The 13,370-nt window shown below is 39.2% G+C and overlaps 2 protein-coding genes across 2 annotated transcripts in view; one reads left to right on the top strand and one right to left on the bottom strand.

Moving 5' to 3' along the window:
* LOC142384358 (plasma membrane calcium-transporting ATPase 1-like) overlaps positions 1–5,539 on the bottom strand; it is a 30,735-nt gene extending 25,196 nt beyond the window's left edge. The window contains exons 1-2 of the mRNA XM_075470541.1: positions 5,159–5,539; positions 3,192–3,483 (exon numbers count right to left, since the gene is read on the bottom strand). Of these exons, the coding sequence (XP_075326656.1) occupies positions 3,192–3,387 (196 nt within the window). The 5' untranslated portion in view covers positions 3,388–3,483; positions 5,159–5,539. The remainder of the gene's footprint in view (positions 1–3,191; positions 3,484–5,158) is intronic.
* A 2,118-nt stretch (positions 5,540–7,657) lies between these two features.
* bet1l (Bet1 golgi vesicular membrane trafficking protein-like) lies at positions 7,658–13,001 on the top strand. The gene is made up of 4 exons (XM_075471096.1): positions 7,658–7,698; positions 10,072–10,157; positions 11,982–12,038; positions 12,409–13,001. The coding sequence occupies exons 1-4, from the start codon at positions 7,671–7,673 to the stop codon at positions 12,574–12,576; spliced, it is 339 nt and encodes a 112-aa protein (XP_075327211.1). The 5' UTR covers positions 7,658–7,670; the 3' UTR covers positions 12,577–13,001.
* The last annotated feature ends 369 nt before the right edge of the window (positions 13,002–13,370 follow it).

Below are 13,370 nucleotides of genomic sequence, written 5' to 3' on the forward strand. Positions count from 1 at the left end.
TGGTGGTGTCACTTATAATGTACTGTCCATATCAGCTGCACGTCCTTTTCAAAATAAGACACTTCACACTATCTGAAGTAAACTAGCAATCAGTGCTGAACAGATATTTAACACCAAAACAAATGAGAGGAAATGTTCAGGATTCAACACTATGGAAAACACTAAGTCAGCATAGACTTTGTAAAATGCAACAGTACCATACTCTAACTTAGCTTAACAGTGGGTAAGAGTGGCTTCTCGTCCAGTGAGGTAATGAGGTCCTGTGGGAATGCAATGTGGTTTAGGATTATCCCACGATGTTCTATAGGATTAAGTTACAATATAGTTTAGGGGTTGAGGGTTGTATCAAAATTAATTTCAGCAAATAACATTATTTCCATCCATCTGACCTCAGATTTTCCACATGGTTCCACCGCCTGGTGTTTGTGTCTCTGCAGCACTGTGGTGTTGTGTCCAGGCAGAGACAGACTGCTTTCCCAGGGGAGCAAAATAACATGTCAGGACACACTCAGATCCCTTAAGAAACTCTCCAGCTGCTGCCTGGGTGTAGCTACCTCGCTCAGTCTGAACAGGTTTACAACCCAGCATTTTCACATTGTCTGGAAAAAGAAACTCGGTGGCGGTGGGCTTTGGCCATGCTTTCAGGTGAGTGGGATTATGCTGAAAGTTATGCGCCTGTCCCCAGCTGTCGCCACAGAGACACGCAGAGAAGTAAAGCAGTGTAATGGATTTTCCAGCGATTTCAAGCTGCTTCTGACATTTTACTTCTTTCTGTCAGCGGGAGTCAAAACACTGAAAGTGTTTACTGAGCGAGTACGAGACGGACAGACTGAATGAATTAATGATGAGAAGAAAATGTCAAAGGGCAGATAAATTAAAGACAGTGGGTCAGTATGAGACCTAACAATTCCCCTGCCATAAAACTACAATCACAATCAGATCACAGAGCTTAAGTTTAGCATTCAGACACAATTCTGAATTCACTCATGACTCACTGGGAACAAACTGATCTGATTCCAGAGCTCATTTTACCCAGATCTGAAACCTGTGTAGCAACCCTTTCACACAATGTGCAACTTGGATTGTTTATAGTCCAGTTGCTAATGTTCGAACTAAAATGTTATGCATACAAGTCAGTGTGGATTGATTCAATTCAATTCAATTCAATTCAATTCAATTCAATTCAATTCAATTCAATTCAATTCAATTCAATTCAATTCAATTCATTTTTATTTATATAGCCCCAAATACAACAAACGTCATCTCAAGGCACTTAGATAATAAAGTCCAATTCAAGCCAATTGGAATTCAATTAATTGTAATCATAATTATTCATAAAATAATCCAATTCGTTCATATAGAGCCAATTCAAAAACAATTTCCTAACAGATTGCATTGATATATTCTTGTGTCAGAATATGTGTGTCAGAGTGTCAAAGTCAGTCTGTTCCATGAGACAGATCAGGCAAAAGCAGCTCTAGCCTTTGGTTTCACACAAAGCTAAGGATCCAGTTGTGATCAATTAAAAAATCAAATGTAAAAGAAGCAAGAAATCTCACCATGGCTCTTCGTGGTAAGACCACATCACATCACTGAAATGAAACAGCCTCAGTACTAACAAGAAAAGTTCATTTGTCCTCGCTATGAACTTTCATTTTTAATGTTTCTGGAGCACAAAGTGCTTGTCTCATATTGTCTTGAAGCTGACATAGAGTAGTGTAGGATCAACAAAGGTTGAGGGTCATTGACTTTGACCACCACAGGCTCAACAATCCCTTAAGCAAGACTAGAATTAAGTCTAGAATTAACCTAATGTGTCCTCTGTTCGTTTGACCTTCTGAGGTCTGTGATCACGCCGGCATGATCAGATCGCATGACGTCATTACAACTCAGACCCCAGAGGGTTAATGGTGTCCACACCAGGGGAAGAGCTCTGTGAGTCACTAGCACTTTACAACAGTGTTACATACATGCAATTGTATGCAAATGTATAAGTACCCATGGACACAAAAGTAATGTCTGTTGCGGTTAAAGAGAATGGAACTCCAGCAGGATAAAGACATATGTGCCTTTAAATCTTTAAATCTTAACATTAAGGATCTTTTTTATTTCATGGACCACAATGGTAATATGAAAAAGGTCATTTGAATGCGCAAAGGTTTGGGAAAGCTTTTGATCAGTACTGTAGAAACCTGCCTTTTTCATTTTCACTTTCTCTACTGACTTTTTGACATTTGCAACCTGCAATTGTTAATATAAAGTTCATCGCTTTATTTGTCTGAATATGGTGTCATATCCGACTTGTCAGACACAGATGCCTGGTCAGAACCCCCAGAGAGTAACTTTTCAACGGCCAAAGTCTTGTTCTAACCGTAGCTGCGTAAAACCAAAAGCAAAACTAAATATGAAACCTGTCTTCAGGGCAAAACTAAGTGGAAAAACAATGTTTTTAAATGACCCAGGCCCATCCATCCATCCATTTTCTATACCCGCTTAATCCGTCGGTCGGGTCGCGGGGGGGGGCTGGAGCCTATCCTAGCTGTCATCGGGCGAGACCCGGGGTACACCCTGGACAGGTCGCCAGTCCATCACAGGGCCACACAGAGACAAACAACACACGCCTAAGGACAATTTTAGAGACACCAATTAACCTAACATGCATGTTTTTGGACAGTGGGAGGAAGCCGGAGTACCCGGAGAGAGCCGCATACATGGGGAGAACATGCAAATTCCACACAGAAAGGCCCCAGCCAGGAGTTGAACCTGTAACCCTCTCGCTGTGAGACGACGGTGCTAACCTGACCCAGGCTACTTCTCCAAATTTCCAAATATTGCTTGACAGCTCTTAGTTCCATGTGCTTCTGAAGTACCTGAGGTGAGCAGCTGTTTGAACTCACCACACTGGCCACACAACCAATATATCTCCACCTTCTTTTTCTTGGTACTCAGATCTTTAGATGATATTCAAGAGAGTGTAGTTGAATTCACTGCGCTCAAACATACAACAACATACAACTGACTGTGACAGCAGCAGAGGAATGTCCCCCTGCTTGATGCTGAGCTGTAGTTCAGTTTTAAAATCCCATCTCGAGTAATGTGATGCTCAAAATGGGCAATCACTCCTGCAGCATTCAAGACAGTTAGTTAGGACACAGAGTCAACACGGAAGCAGAGTTTCTGAACATATTTACCTTCAATAGGTGACGTCCTCAGTCTGACACACAGTCCATTAACATCTCCGTAACAGTCCTGGATCCTGGTTATCGCCTCCGTTCCTCTGAGTTCCATGAGTGATCGCAGCTCCAGCAGGGAGCAGCTGAACTCCACCTCATGGTTCGCCTCACCACGCCGTCCATGTTTGGATCCTCGAAAAGAGTTGTTGGCCATGTCTCCTTGGTCAGGGACTCAACAGAGGCCTACCCGAAAAATGCAGACTCAGTGGCAGGCCTGAGGTGCAGATGTAGCCTGACAGGGACTCTGTGACTGTTGGGGGAAAGACAGATCAGAGGATTTCAGCGGCCTCATGAGAACAAAAATTTGTAAACCTAGGGGAAAAATGAACCCCGAGTGAATAGAAAAATGCTGAAATTTTGCAATACAAAAGAGTATAATAGGACATGAAAATGTAGTCTCAGATATTATTTCTTAAGGTTTACATTTTAAAACTAACAAGCAACAAATATGTCAGCAAAGTAAGAGATCAAATTGCAAAGAACAATTTGATTAACATACAAAAAACACAAGATAGATAACATCACAGATTTTGATTTATTTGCTTAGCAACTCTGATCTCTTTATTTATGGAATTCATGATAAGCAGCATAGCTTAGTTCATTATTATCATACTTCTCAATATTTTGCCAATATCAGTATAATATATAATGAATTGAAATTAATAAAAATTTATAAAAAATTAGTTGATTTCATATAAATAAACACATCATTTCAAAGTAATCGACTGCTGCGTTCCATTGCCATGCATTATTACATCAGTCTTGCTAGAATCATTCATTCGAACAAAGGATGATTGTAGATCACCATCAAGACATACTTCTGTGTGAAAAGAAGATAACAAGATTATATAACCGCGATTCAGCTTGAAACCAGCAACCAGAGAGGAAAGAGGTGGATTGGTTTCATTCGTTTTTGATGAAGTAAATAGAAAGCATCAACATTCCTTTCAAAAATACAGTGATGGACAGAATTATGTGTAAATATTTCATAACCCGTCTGACCCGTCCTGCCTCTAAAAACCAATTCCAGCTCCCAGGACAATGGCCATGCTCAAAGCCAACAGCAAGGCAGGAGTAAACGTTTAACAAAGGCATGAATAAACCAGAGGACACCAATTAGTCAAGGAAAAGCTTCTTGGTCTAGGGAGCAGGAACTATGCGCAGCTTAAAGCAACATTAAAAGTTTATTTTGTTTTACCGTTAAGCCAAATGTTGACATTTTAATTTCTGTTTTTGTTTTCTCATCCTTACTTATCACTGCTATTAACCACCTTCATGAATGAAAAAAAGCAACACAACTAAAACTTGATTTCCCATTCTGCAAAACCCTCCATTCTCCACTCGCAGTTATTAAAAATACTGTGAAATCGCTTCGGACTAACTAAGTCTGAATGTGTTGAGGTGTAGTGCTGAGTTTTGTGTATGCTTGATGAAGCTGTTATATTTGTTCCTCACAGGTTGCGACCTCTGTGCCTTCAGCTGTAAGCTGTATCAATCAGTCAGCACAGGCTTAATCTGAGCGAGGGAGAGGCAGCCTGTTCAAGGCTGAAGGAGAGAGAAAAAAAGAGCTATGGAGAGTAGAGATGAACACAAGTCATGACTGTCAAATTAGTGGATAAAGCTTTGCGGTTTACTCTACGCAGCTTTCTCAATGATTGAAACCAACAGTGAAAACACACAAAGATCAGTTATAAAAACATGAGACGAGAATGGCCGTAAATCTTCAAAGTAGAGAGGCAGCAACAAGATCATTTGGGATTTTATTGGAGGAATTCTCCACTGATCTGTTTCAAATTAAATAATCCCCACAGCAGTAATATAAAACAAGATATTATGACTGAAACGGTACTGACAGTAATTTTCCGATCTCCCCAGAAAATCTGTTCTTTCATTGCTACACTGAGAAAAAGAAAGCCTTTACTTACAGAAACTTCCCCCATCGCCTCCTGTTAGCAACAGCAGGTATTAGTCGCAGTCCGATTACTCTGAGCAGCGTCACAGTCACAGCCCCAGAAACAGCCCATAACCCACGGCTCCTCAGCCGTCACTCTGCACACTTGCTCCAAGACCACAATTCACTCAGCAAAACTAGTCGGTTGTTCAGAAATTTACTTTGACCTTCAACAAGCTGACAGGCACAAGCAGCACTCCATCAGAGGAAGAAAAAAAAACAGAGCTGGCTAAATGATTATCTGAGGAAAGCCTTCCTTAATCTAATTAGACAATCTGTGGCTTCAGTGAGCGCCAGAGAGACTGGTGCTGCTGCTCTTGCAGCTCCTCCTGCTGAGAGGGGTGCACCAGCTCCACACTCACCAGGTCTACACACACAACATTTACACCTGCTGCAGCTCCTCCTGCCGACATGGACGCACAGGTGTACACCCAGACCCTGTCTACACACCGCATCTAAACCTGCTGCTGTTGCAGCTCCTACTTTTAAGGGCGGGGAATATCAGATCTACATGAAGTCTACAAACCCAAGTGCTGCCACTGAAGCTGCTGTTGCTAGAATGAACAGAGTAGGACCAAACAGGATAGAATTATGTACACATAAAGAAAGGTAATCAGAGAGCACAACTTCAAAACAAAACCCCAGAAAAGACTCAAAGAACCAGCTGGCATCCTGAAACAAATGGCCTATACTCATATAGGAAACACTGAGAAACAGTTTAGGAACCAGACCTGACTGCATCAGTGTTTCTGCTTCACTGCTGTTTTTATTTATTAAAAACCCACATAGAACTCACATTATCCCCTCTACACCCAATCCACATTGAGCTGCAGTGTTGTAAGCTGACGTCAAGTGGCACGCACACATGTAACACACACAGGTGGATTACAGCACATAGAGACACAGGAGGATTAACTGAACACACACACACACACACACACACACAGTGACATTTTGTTTCACATTTCCATTATAGAATGTTTGTGTTCTTTAGGAGCCAGTGCGACCTTTCACCCCATATTTTTACAGACGACCCCTCAGCAGTAGCTTTTGGACTCCATCAACCCGCCCGCCATTATCACAAATTCACTCTGGTGACTGAAGTCTGTAAAAAATAACTATCTTGATGAATTCACAATGGGACAGATAGTTTTGTGGTGGAGATGAACACGCTGATATGGACTTAGCCCACCAGTGTGTGTGTGTGTGTGTGTGTGTGCTGCCTCACAGTGGTCACATTTAGTCAATGCACTAGACACAGCTCATACTCGAGCCCAGTGAAAGCTCTGGTTGTTATACCATCACACAGTAATTGTAACCAAGAGTAGAGAATGAGGAAAATTCCACAATGTCACGACATTTAATTAAGGGCTTGCTTTATTTTAGTACACACAATAGTGATGCTACCCCTGTTCTTTTCTCTTACATTTTACCATTACATAGATCAGTGTTTCCCAACCTTTTTTTGGCCTGAGTACCCCCTGAGCCTTCTTGTCACACAACGAGTACCCCCTCACACATACAACGCGTGCGATGATTCTCCAAAAGTAGAGCAACACAGTGGTTATTACATGAAAATCATTTTATTTAATATCCTTAACTTGAACATAAAATTTCTCTCTCTTTTTTTTTAACCTCAGTTGAATTCAACATAAGAATAAAAAACATTTTCTTGAAATATAAATAATTAACCAAAATAGTATAAATACTAAATCAAAATAATCTTCCTTTATTATCTAACTTAAACAAGTAACATTTCTCTTTTTTTAAAAATATTTTAAAAAATATTTAAATATTTAAAAAAACTCCCCGTGCGCCACGTACCCCTAGGGGTACGTGTACCCCCGGTTGGGAAACACTGAATAGATCCATGAATTTCGGCGTCGGTTGGTTCTTCAGTTTAAAATAATACAATTTCAAGCCATTTACTCAGACTACTAAAATAAAACTCATACTTTTACGTCGGTGCAAAAGTGATCAAATCCAGAAACTAACTTCTGAGCCACATATTACATTACTTTACTTCCTCAAACCTCATCATCATCACTAAATTTTATATTCACAAGTGTCGATATGCCAAATCCCCACCTTCATGGCTTGCATTAAAAAATAATATATCCTCATTACAAAAATGTCTGAAACATATAAATAATCCCCATGCAAATAAATTATACACACTCATAGAAAATTTTAACCTGTCCTAACCTCTTGTAACTGTTTAGAAGTTATTTATTTTATTTTATTAATTTATTTTTATTATTATTATTATTTATTATCCCCCTTTTTTTATATCTTGGGCATTTTTTTCTATATGTGGAGGTGTGAATATGTAAAGTCAAAAAAATAATAATAATTGTTTACTTCTGAGTATGTCATTGTTTTGTCTATGTGACATGTTTGAATAAAAAATAATAATAATTAAAAAAACTTTACTTCCTGTTTCTTTGTTGTGATCACGTGCATGTATGCAGCTGATCGTGACGTCAATGTCCAACATGGCCGACTGGAATAGAGGTAAGTGCTTTCTGACACGTATTCACTTCTAAATGTTGATCCACTTATTGTCTCCATTAATGCAGAGTTTATGTTTCAACTGTATGATGAAGAACGTTAACTGAAATGAGATCTCATCATCGTGTGAGGTGTCTGGTTTTCATTCAGTTCATCAGAAACCTACAGCACTCCTTTGGCGTAGCTACAAGGCTAACTAGCTAAGGAGTTGTGTACTTCTAGCTTCGCTTTCCTTACACCCAAATGGTATGAACTACTGAGAGCTAAAATGTTTACTTTGGTCCAAGTCCGTACAAAGTGATAAATACGTGTATTATTGCTGCGGCCTACTGTTGAATTACTGTTTTTTTAGTAACTGCCAAAGTTGGGTTGTCAGTAGGGTTACAAGCTCCCTGAATAATAAATAAAGGACACCTCATTGGCAGGGCCGGCCGACCCAATTGCCTTCACTGTTCCTGGTGAACTTTTTAGCCCATTTTTTTGTAGAAAACTTTCTGTTTGCTTTGTGTCTTCCGCTATCTTCTTCAATGCCTCCTCGACCAATTGGATGGGTGTATTCTGTATCGTCATACTTGTGTGTCAATATGCTGTCAGCTCATTGGTCACAGAGCAGGAACAAGTTTACCGTACATTTTCACATAAAGCGCCGTTATTCATTTCCATTGGCATGATACCACTCTCTGATGATACTGACTATTTTTTTTTTACTCTCACAGTAATACGGGACAAAGTGCGTCCCTTTTCAGCTCAATACGGGACGGGTGCTGTTGTTTCTAAATACGGGACGTTTTTCAAGGGACGGTTGGCAACCATACTGTAAATTACTGAGAGGAAGACATCTTCCTATGGACTATCTTAGGGTATAGATAGAGAGATAGATATACTTTATTGATACCAAGCTGGGAAATTGCAGAAGTACAAATAGATAGTCAAATAGTCTAACAAAGTCCAGTCTTTTCCTGAGGACTTTTTCTTGATCTCGTTGGAAAACGTCATAAGGTTAAGATATGAGAGGTTCCTAAAGACTTGGAAGAATCCGACCACACCTATCAGTTATCGTCTTCTTGTCCTCTTAACCGAGGCCATATATTCATGCTGTATTTGTTGCATTTTTGTAATGATTTATAACATAAATAGGTCATTAATAAGTTTGGTATTTAAAGCAAGTAGTAAACAAGCCACAAAAGTTAGATATATTACGGTTAACATACGTTTACACCCATCCCTCTGTCCTAATATTTGATTACATGAAGTAAGAACAACTCAGTGAGACTATTCGAGTGTCACTTTTAGTGCTGTGCTGTTTTCGAGTCAAAAACAACTTTGTTTAGTTCAAAATTCAGGGTAAATCTAAAGGGCACTCATGAACTCATTCTCGCTCAACATTGCACAGGTGTCAAATTGAATAATCCATATAATGGCCTCCTATAATGTCTTTCTGAGCACCTTTTCTTGACCCTGTTGGAAAATATGAGGCCAAAAATAGGCTGTAGGAGAAATTTGTAGGGATTTAAGAAAAGACAGTCGTGATCATCGAGAGTCTGACGGTACTTTCGCAATTGTTATTAGGGCAAATAGCATTTTTAACACACCTAAGCAGAAAAGGTACAACTGGGTGAAGCTACTTTTCTGAGTGTTTTGGAGTGGTGTGAAGATGTTGTTTTGCTCTTCTCGTGACATAGATCATGACAGTAGGATCAAATGCCCGGAAAGAAATCAAACGAAAAAGAAAGACAAATAGATGTAGCATTTTTACTACCCTAAAAATAGACAATCATAAATTGTTGACAGTTGTTTAACAGTTGTTTTACCATCTCTCAGTGTCACAGAATGGGATTCAATGATAATTAGAAATACAGTACATGTTGGATTAGCTCAAGGGATAAACTGAACAAATCTGTTTACGGTTTCCAAATGAGATAAAAATACGAAGAGTCTACAGGTCTGAGATTAACTTTGAGATGGTTAATAATATAAAATCCCTATTATCACAAGCTGGCTGGAGTAGTAGCATGATGCACATTGTTAACATAATTACAAGATAATTGGTTCCAAAATAAAAACCCAGCACTTGTCATTAGGGATGCTACAACAATTGATCTTGTAATCAGGATTATAATTAGATAATTAAAAAGTGAAACTTTTTTTTACACCATTTGATAGAGTTGATAGCATTAAAAAAAAAAAAAACTTTTCCTGAATTTACTTCCTTTAAATGAACAGCTGCTATTCTTTGTAAGTGTTAGAGGAGCTTAAAGTGTAGCTGCAGCATAAAGATGAAGGGAGACAAATTGTTAAGTTTGTTGTATGACAAAAGAAATTCATAATTGTGAAAGGCCTACTTGTCTCTGATCCTCTGTGTTTGTATGTTTTCAGGTCATGGTTCTGTTGATGACATGCTGGATTCTGAAAACAAACGGCTGGCTGACAATCTGGCTACCAAAGTGTCCCGACTAAAATCTGTGCGTACCAACCAACAATAACTCTACTCATCTATCAATCTCATTAACAAATATACTGGTTTCCAGACATTACTTTACAAGCTTATGCTGTATATTAGGTGTCACTTCTTCCTCATGTACCTATGATTTGATAAACAGAACCACATGTTAATGAATGCACTTTCATAAGTTTAGTGCCTTTAAACACAATGTCTGATAATTGTGTCAGTAAAGGATGGCACAAAACAAATCATTGCTGTTGGGCCAAATATAACAATTGTCTGACATTTTTACACGCCAACAAGATGGATTTTTTTTCTCCCGCAAATTCATTGACAGCATCGGGATGGGGAGAAAACATCTGACAAAAAGTCCATTTAACAAGGAGTAGATACTGTACCTTGGAATGACAGAGCAACAACCCCAAAGCCTTAAGGCAGTGGTTCCCAACCTTTTTTGGCTTGTAAATGTAAATGTATTTTATTTATACAGCCCTTTACAGACTATCCTTACGATGTACCAAAGTGCTTTATAGCAGTTAATATATAAAGAGAAGAATAAGTAAAAACATTTTGTTTTCATTCCATTCAGATTCGTCAAACTTGAAGAGACATTATAAAAATACAGAAAGTTACTAAGTGAGCTGTCAGACATGTTCACATAAATGTAAACAACTGTTTAAGATATAACAGATTGATGACAAATTAAGATAATATAATTTAACAATCTCATATATAACGTTACTTGGTTGCTAGGCTACCATTTAGCAAAACACAAAGTGGCTAGACCTGTCATATTAACACACAAGTATTTTTATATTAAAATGAACATTCTGTTAATTTACTATCTTTACGAAATGTTACGCTTACTGTTTCATAACTATCAGTATCTCATTCATTGAAAACTTACGGTTCTACCTACTTCAGGGATCAGAGCGAAGAAACAGCTGCTACTGTTAACGGATAACTGACAGGCAACGGCAAGGGAAGGGAACGGCTACGTACATGTAGTTTGAGAGCTCGCTTTCATAACATGACAAAAAAAAAAACCACAACCACATGGGAGTCAGAACACCATTTGAATTCCACGTCGCAACCCCAAGGTTGAAAAACACTGCCTTAAAGGGATAGGTCGCCTCTTTTGACATGAAGCTGTATGACATCCCATATTAGCAACATCATTTATGAACATTTTCTTACCCCCTGCTGCGTCCTGTGAGCCGAGTTCCGGCCGAGTTTTGGCGTTGACGTAAGTAGTCCGGCTAGTTGGCTGGGGCTTAAAAAATAAAGAGTCTTGCTTCTCAAAAAAAGATGCGTTCAAAAGAATAATACATTTGCATCACAAAATCGTCCATACAGAAAAAGTCAGACCTCACATCGCTTGGCGCTATTTTTGCCTCCCTTGATATCAATGCGTCCAGCCACCTAGCGATAGCCGCACCTGTTACGGTGTTTACTGCTCGGAAGCAGGGGACTGCTCGGTCTGCTCTTCGGTCTGCACAGTTTACACAGCCCGTAGTGATACAAAGGTAGAGAAATAGTGCCAAGCAACGCAGCGGGGGGTAAGAAAATGTTCATAAATGATATTGCTAATATGGGATGTCATACAGCTTCATGTCAAAAGAGGCGAACTATCCCTTTAAGGCCAAAATGAAGGAAATGCTTCTTTCTTCTAGACTTTCTGCTTCTGTGTGTTCCTCTCTGAAAATCTTGCCAACGTTGTTCCCCTGCCTGTAGTTTGACCCTGAGACAATGTTAAGTTTAATTAGATGTAACAAATCCATCTTTTCCTGAGAAAAATAAAAATAACATTAATTAATTTAAGTCGATCCTCTGTCTCTGACAGTTGGCTTATGACATTGACAGAGAGGCTGAGGACCAGAACGAGTACCTAGATGGCATGGTGAGTCCCTTCTGTTTGTTATTTAACATACACATTAAACACATAGAAAAAACAGTGCTGGTGTCTATTTCCGATTTATTCTGTCTGTGAAAATCAGAAAATTGTTTCTCTTTTATGCATTTAACAACATGATGATTACCTCACATTCATAGCCTCTGCTATAAGAGGTTTTAGCTGTTTTCTCTTCATAAAGGCACATAACCAAAACATTTTTAAATTAAGGAGTGCAAGTGTAAAATATTTACTTCAAAGTTGGTGTGGATGGTTCCATTTTTTTTTTTTTTTTAAGAAAAATGGAAGTAGACCTTTACCTGTGAGACAAATGAGTGGCAAGTAACACAAAAGAATAATCCTCTTCTCCCCTTTTCAGGATTCAAACTTCATGAGTGCGACGGGCCTGCTGAGCGGCAGCGTGAAGCGGTTTTCCACAATGGTTCGGTCTGGCAGAGACAACCGCCGCCTTCTCTGCTACGTCTCTGTGGGGCTGGTCCTGGTCTTTTTTGTGCTCTACTATCTTGTTTCTAGGCTCCAGCGCTGACTGTGGGGGGGGGGAAAAAACATCAGCTCGGAACACATTCTGATGTGGAGACTGTAGAGAATATGAATTCATATCTGATTGACTTTATTTTCCAGCACCAAAGTGAGAGACTGGAAGGAGATAGAAAGTGTTAAGCGGAATTAATGGTCATAAGGGGGCATTTGCTAGCTCATCACTGGACTGGAGTGATGTTGTCATACAAAGGACTCTGGCATCTCTGAAGAAGAAAAAGAATCAACTCGTCCAGATTTTGGGGTCTTCCATCAGGAACTAGTTTTGTCCTGCCCAGCAGCAGTCGGGAATCCCAAATTTGGGCAAAGAGAAGGTGGAGACTGAACACAGGTCAAGTAGGTATGGTATCCACCACAGCTTAGATTATGTGTTGATGAACTCCTTACTCAATAAAATGTGTTTTGTAACACAAATGTGTCACAGCTCCCGAATGTACTACAATTGAAAGCAGTTTTGAATGATTTTTTTTACCTGTAAAGGTGGCAGAATTGTGCTGACAGGAAGGTTAACCTACATCATTGGTCTTCCAAGGAGCTCAAACGCATCAATCTCTCAGTCAGTCCTACCAAAACAAAGACAAAAGTATTTCTTTAAAGGTTGTTCATATTCAAACTTTCCATGTTGAATTTTGGCACATCTGAGAACAGGAAGTGACGCATCCCTCTGTTATTGGCTGATATATGGTGCCAGGTGGCATCACCAAGTGTTTAAATAGTTCTTTATTTTTTGTGATGAAATGTAAAATATTACATTTAATTCATGAAAGAGTTTGTTGAAGTTAG

Source organism: Odontesthes bonariensis, chromosome 7 (genome assembly GCF_027942865.1).
Source record: "Odontesthes bonariensis isolate fOdoBon6 chromosome 7, fOdoBon6.hap1, whole genome shotgun sequence".
NCBI classification, from domain to species: Eukaryota; Metazoa; Chordata; class Actinopteri; order Atheriniformes; family Atherinopsidae; genus Odontesthes; species Odontesthes bonariensis.